General features: G+C 48.8%; 1 protein-coding gene across 1 annotated transcript in view; it reads right to left on the bottom strand.

Moving 5' to 3' along the window:
• Positions 1–692: 692 nt before the first annotated feature.
• Pkd1l2 (polycystin 1 like 2) overlaps positions 693–6,955 on the bottom strand; it is an 81,771-nt gene continuing 75,508 nt past the window's right edge. Inside the window, exons 40-43 of the mRNA XM_052167299.1 lie at positions 5,417–5,627; positions 3,558–3,659; positions 3,012–3,143; positions 693–1,057 (exon numbers count right to left, since the gene is read on the bottom strand). Coding sequence (XP_052023259.1) covers positions 896–1,057; positions 3,012–3,143; positions 3,558–3,659; positions 5,417–5,627 — 607 coding nt within the window. The 3' untranslated portion in view covers positions 693–895. The remainder of the gene's footprint in view (positions 1,058–3,011; positions 3,144–3,557; positions 3,660–5,416; positions 5,628–6,955) is intronic.

Raw genomic sequence — 6,955 nt, 5'->3', positions numbered from 1 at the left:
CCTGTAATCCCAGCATTTGGGAGGCAGAGGCAGGCAGATTTCTGAGTTCGAGGCCAGCCTGGTCTACAGAGTGAGTTCCAGGACAGCCAGGACTACACAGAGAAACCCTGTCTCAAAAAAACCAACCAACCAACCAAACAAACAAACAAACAAACAAAAAGATGCCTGCTGTGCCTAGCTGGGCAGAAGAGAGGTAGGTGGGGCTTTAGTTCCCAGGATTGGGGCCTGAAGAGGGAGGAAGAAGAATTAGTCACCCTGTGGGCTGGCCAGTTGGAGTAAAAGCAGCTTAGACTGAACGTGGCTAGTTCTATCTCAGGGTTATTGAGGGAAGTAGACAAAATAACATAGAGGGTTGATGTCTGCACAGCTCTAGTGCTTTAAGGCTAATTATACATATAAAGGTTTTATGTCTTTTATTTGGGAATTATATGATCTACAGTGGGGTAGAAACCCCCAATATTTACTGCAACAATGCAATGCCTCTGCCCCCTGAGTGCTGGGATTCAAGGTGTGTGCCACCAACTGTTGATAGTCTTCTCTTCTTTAAACCTATCAGTTTGTCATTCTTGGTCCCAGCAAGCTAACAGGATACCTATTAGCATTTAGAAGTCTTGAGAACCATTCAAAGACAACTGCCAATAACCAAAACAGTGCATTCATTGTTCCATAGAGAATGTTATATTCCATGCATACTTTATTTCAAGGAGAAAATACACAGGGACAAGTAAGCTCGCACTCAGTGAGTGGTACTATTAGAGGTATGTGCATATCATGACTATTTTACCAGCTGGCTGCAGAACTGTCCTAGAGACAGCCGAGACAGTACTCCAGTGGGACTGGCAAGTGCCAGCCAGAGGCTCTGGCTGTCCCCACCCACAACCTGTGGATGAACAGTTTAAACCCGGGACAAAGCTTGTGCCGGCTGAGGACACAGAGCCTGGGAAGACAACTCTGGCTGCTTTCTGCTGCTCCAGGTCTCCTCCCTTTTACATCTGATGCCCAGAAAGCTGAGGGTTTTCATCAGGAGCAAGTCTGCAATCTCCGCTTCCTCTGACAGCTGCAAGACAAAAGGACCAGGTGATATATCTGAAACCATCCTAAGATTTTCCAGCCCTGTTTGGTCCTGAGAATGAGGGCTTGGTGGTAGAGCACGTGGCTAGAATGCTCCAGGCTCTGGGTTTTCTTTTTTAATAATAATAAATTACATATAATTTATTATTATATGTAAGTACACTGTAGCTGTCTTCAGACACCCCAGAGAGGGTGTCAGATCTCATTATGGATGGATGCAGTTTCTGGGATTTGAACTCAGGACCTTCAAAAGAGCAGTCAGTGCTTTTAACTGCTGAGCCATCTCACCAGGCCAGGCTCTGAGTTTTATCCTCAGTACCACAAAGCAAACAAAAATAGCCTGTTTTTCCCAAGCCTGAAGTCACTAGGTTTTCCTGGGCTTGGGATGCCCTTCTACTGGGACTCTAGCTCCCCTGGGGAAGGGCAGGCCTATGCTTCATGTTGTCTGCAGTGGGCCGTCTTCCTCTCCTGAGCATGTCTGAGCTTTCCTGGACTTTATATCCTACTGGACAGAGAAAGCCTCAGCTGGCTACTTAAGCAGCAGACACCTTCCAGAGGTGACTGTGACCTCCTCACTCAACCTTGCCATGTTCTTTTCCCTGTTACTGTTACCTTCTGCTTGCCTCACTCGCCTCTCAGCCCAGCCCAGCATGGGAGGGACTGGGGTTCCTGGGGAACAAGAAACGAGGTGTTTCTCACTATACCTTTCACATACTTAACCATAAATGATGATAGATAGATAGATAGATAGATAGATAGATAGATAGATAGATAGATAGATAGACTGAACTTTAAAAGGTATGGCTCCACAAACCTGTAATCCCAACCCTTAGAGGTGACAGGAGAATTTCAAGTTCAAATCCAGCCTCAGCTGTATTTTAAGATCTTGTCTCATTGATAAACAAATAAAGCAAAGCAAGAATACCTTATAGGAAATAAGACTGGCAGGCCAGACTTAAAGGCTTTAGGCAGAGCCACAGAGACATGGTGCCATAGGCCTGTAATCCCAGCACACAGGAGGCAGAGACAGGAGGATGAGGAGTTCAAGGCCAGACTGAAGATACTCATGAGATCTTGTCTAAAACAAACAGCAGAGCCGTATGAATATGATCAGTAAAGTCGCCCTATTGGATCAGGGATTCCCACTGCTCCAGCATAATGCCACTTGACTAATTGTGTAAACAATGACTCTATTCTCCAATGTGGTTCTTTATGGAAGTAATGGAGCTTAGCACCCTGGCCTGTTTTTTTAGAGGACAATAATTCAATCCATCATAGCTATAACTCCTTACAAAAAAGTTCTTAGACTGTGAAAATATGGGCAATGCTCAATTACAAAAGATTATGTGGGCCGGGTGTGGCGGTGTTTGCCTTTTATTCCATCACTAAGGAGGCAGTGGCTGTTTGATCTTTGTGTTAAAGACTAGCCTGATCTACAAATCTAATATTTTTAAAGAATGAGTTACTGGTGATAGATACTACAACATGGATGATCCTCAAAAATATCATCCTCTGGTTGGAGAGATGGCTCAGTACTTGTTTCTCTTTCTGAGGTCCCAGGTTCGATTCCTAATACCCACACTGGGCAGATCACAACTGCCTGTAACTTTAGTTGCTGGGAATTCTACAAACTTTTCTGGCCTTCACAGAAACTGCATGCAGGTGGTGCACATACAAGCTCACAGGCACACACACACACACACACAGAGAGAGAGAGAGAGAGAAAGAGAGAGAGAGAGAGAAATTTTTAAAAAGCAAATTAAAAAATAGATTGTCCTAAGAAGAAGCAGTCAGATGGAAAAATGCACATGAGCATGCAGGTGCACACACACACACTCACACACACACACACACACACACTCACACACACACACACACACACACACACACACACACACTCACACACGATCTTCTTTATGTATAGAGTTAAAGGAGTTTACCTGGTCAGACTTTTGCTCCTCACTGAAGGCCACCAGAATGACAGAGATGAACAGATTCAGTACCACAAATGTCATAAAAACTATGCAGGACCCAATGAGGAGGGAGCCAAGAACTGGGCTGTGGTCCAGGACCTACCGGGAAGAAAGCCCGTCATTCCTCTTTCCCTCTGCAGCAAGTCAGGGTGTCTGAACCGAGCAGAATGGGGACAATGGCCTCTGTCTGGGGCGGGAACCGTGGCCTGAGCTCCCCAGAGCTGCCCCACCCCTGCTTCCTCTAAAAACAGGCACCATGTCTAGTGAGGGTGGGGCATTTCTATAGCCCAGCATGGCCCTCCTGAGGGTCTGATTGTTCTTCTGTAAGCAGGTGCTGCCTCCCATCCCAGAGTAGGCTGTCTAAAGGTTGGGGGGCATCTTCATTGCTCTGGAGAAGCCCCATGCCTGCCAGGCACTGCATCGAAGCTGGCATTAGGGAAAGGTGGGCAGCAATGACGTTTCAAAGTCTCACGCAGATTTGACACAGTTGGCAGTGCCCAGGCCCCCCATTACCTCTTCATAGTTGAAGATCCCCAGCTGAAGGCTGATCATTGTTTCTGCCGCATCAAAGAGGGTTTTGTAGGAACGGAGTTTCCATCCAAACATTAAATTTGACTGTCATGGAAAGAGTATTTGTGAACAGGGAAAGAGAGCACAAAGCCCCCACCCCCACCACGCCTCCAGTTCTGATGTCTGAGATGTTGAGTGATATGTCAGCCACTTCCTAGGTCTGGCCACATTGTGGGCACCTATGTGGTCATACAAGTGAATATTTTTACCCATCCAGTTCAGTATGAGATGTGTGTGTTTCTGTGGGCACTGATGCATGCACACATGCACTTGTGTATATGTAGGTTTGTATATGTCATGTGCTTCGGAAGTGTCTGATCCAGGACCTTGGCTGTATCCTTAGCTTCCCAATGACAGTGACCTCTGCGTCCACCAGCACAGAGGTATCTGGATGTTTCAGGGGCTCAGGTACCCCTTGCATATCCCCTGCATCGTTACCAGATCATGGCTCAAGGCCTCAGTGATGGCGCCGGCTGCTCTAGCGCCCCAGCCTCTCTGCTCCTCCCACCATGCCTTCTCTCCCTTTCCCAAGACCGTCCCAGGACTGTGGGATCAGAGGACAGCTCAGAAGCTCCTCCTTTAGGGTTGGTGACTTCTGGCTCCACAGGATTTCTGCCATATCCCTGACCTTCACATGGAGGGCTGGGTAGACCCACAGGACTTAGGGCATTTGCAGGAGAGCATTTAGGAGAAAGCACCCTTTCACAGACCCTCCACTCTTCTCTCAGTGCACCTCACCGAGTGGGATGGAAGGTGGAAGGAGAGGTGAGTGGGCAGAACCAAGATGGCTAGAATGTACAGTGGGGATGGGGGATCAGAACAGAGCACAAGCCGGACATGCTGGCGCATGCCTGTAATCCCAGCACTTGGGAGGCAGAGGGAGGCGGATTTCTGAGTTTGAGGCCAGCCTGGTCTACAGAGTGAGTTCTAGGACAGCCAGGGCTACACAGAGAAACCCAGTCTGGAAAAACAAAGACTGGAGCACAGAGACACTTGGGCGGATGCTGCGCATGACCCGAGGGGTGACAGCCACGACCCGAGGGGGGACAGCCACGACCCGAGGGGTGACAGCCACGACCCGAGGGGTGACAGCCGCTAGACTGGACAAAGCTGGGCTGAGATACGATCAAGGTGGGGCTAAAGGTCAAGGACAAATGAGCACGCGAGACTGTGCTAGAAAGCCAGGACCTTCTGAGCCTCCGAGTGGGAATGTGTGACAGAGAGCAAGAAGAGGTCAGAAGGAGTGTTTGCTTTCCTTATTACTTGATAATAAGAAAGAGTCAGACAGTGGTTCATGGTCACCGACTTTCTCTCTAGTGACAAACATGTCATTGTCAACGTGTAGTGTCATGGGATAATGAAAAAAATGTACTACGGAGTCGAGTATTTACAGCAGCATGGCCTGCACCCTCCCCTCCCCGTCCATGGCCTAGCTCAAGGAGAGGGTGGCCGGTTCACCCACCTCCACTGTAGGAGCTCACTGCTCGTGCCTGGAGAGCAGCCATGGGGGGCTATCAGCCCCACAATCTGAGAAGGGCTGGCTGCAGAAAGCAGCCGTCATGAGAGACCATGGGGCCCTTTTGGTCTCAGACCTCATGCCGCCTCACCCCCTTTTAATGAGGTTCCCAGTCTTGGTTCTTGGAGGTGGCTTTCCTAAGCTCCCAGTCAGCAGAACCTGGATTCACAAGCTCTGTCTTTGCCTTTGGATTCCCGGACTCCCTGTAACCCCGGCTGGTCACTGCACAAGTAGTCCTTCCTTCCACCAGGACCTGCCTGGAGGTGTTCCTACAGGAGGCACTCACCGCAATGGAATACGCCAGGAGCATGATGAGAAGGACGGCGACAAAGCCTGCGATGTCACCCCAGGCACGGCGCAGTGCTGACGTGATCATGTTCATTTTGGGATTCAACCTGAGCAGGTGCCAAAGCTTCACTGTGGACAGCAGGACGAGGAAGGCAATGATGTAACCAAGGGCAGCATCAGCCGCTGCTGTCTCGCTGAAACTGATCCCCCTGTGGGAACAAAATGGGATGGTCCCACCGTCTCAGATACCAGAGGAGCATGGCTGGAGTCCATCCGGATACAAGGTTAGATTTTCCATGATCTCAGAGGTCATCATGTCCTGAAAGTGGTCTGGGAGACAAAGCAGTTCCAGTTCTCCCCAAGTTGGTAGTGGTGGTGGTAATGATGATGGTGGTGGTGGTGGTGATGATGGGGATAAGAAAGATAGTAGCAGATGTACCAACAAGGTGGTTCAGTGGATAAAAGTAATTTCCACGTGTGCCTGGCTACCTGAGTTGATTCCCAGGCCCCAAGTACATGTGGTACAGGGGAAAGACAAAGCCAACTCTTGAAAGTTGTCCTCTGACCTCCACACAGGTGATATGGCATGTCTGTGCCCCCCCAACCAATAACCATAAATAAAATATTCTAGGTGTGGTATTGCATGTCTTTAATCCCAGCACCTGGGAGGCAGATGCTGGCAGATGTCTGTGAGTTCAAATCCAGCCTGGACTACATAGTGAGTTCTGTGATAGCTGTGTACAGACGCCATCTCAAAAACAAAAAAAAAATCAAAATAGGTTAATAAATCAATTAAAATAAAATAATGATAGTGGTGGTGGTACTGATGATGGCATTGGTGATGATGGAGTGACAAAGATGTAACACTGATGAGGATGAAGATGCTGCTGCTGGTGATGATGGTGATAGAGATGGTGATAGTGATGATGGTGAAGAGGAGGATGCTGGTGATGGGGATCAGGTGGTCTTGAAGATCCAGGGGTTTGTTCCCAGGACCTTTAACCAGTGGTCTTGATCACTGGCTGCAGACGGATGGTAATAGAGGACTATGTTAGGTGGGGGTTGGGAGGATGGAGAGAAAAGCCTATTGAGAGCCTTCACCTCCCTGCTCTGGGTCACTAAATGCCACTGACTTATTTGAGTGTCCGTCCCCAGCTGCCCTCAGACGGAGAAAGCACAGGGTTATCCCCTATCTGTTGTGCGCTATCCCCTATCTGTTGTGTGTCAAGTGAGAATCCAATTTGCTTTGTGTCATTACACTTCAAGATAAAGCCAGTCCTGCTGTCCCCGTTTCACAGATGACAGGGTCGGCACAAGGTCACTCAGCTAGGGATAGACATGACAACTTCTGAGGGGAAGGGAGAATCGGAATCCAGGTGAGGCTGATCCCCAAGCCTCCCTCCATCCTCCATCTGTGCCTTCCTGTTCTAGATTCCATCTGAACACTAGGGTGGAATGTTGTCGTTTTGAAGCAGGCTCTCATGTTGCCCAGGGTGGCTCCAGACTTACGGAGGATGACCTTAAGCTTTGGAACCTC

This window comes from Apodemus sylvaticus, chromosome 21 (assembly GCF_947179515.1).
Source record: "Apodemus sylvaticus chromosome 21, mApoSyl1.1, whole genome shotgun sequence".
In the NCBI taxonomy this organism is placed as follows: domain Eukaryota; kingdom Metazoa; phylum Chordata; class Mammalia; order Rodentia; family Muridae; genus Apodemus; species Apodemus sylvaticus.
Note: the sequence above shows the minus strand (reverse complement) of the source record. Positions and strands in the feature narration are given on the sequence as shown.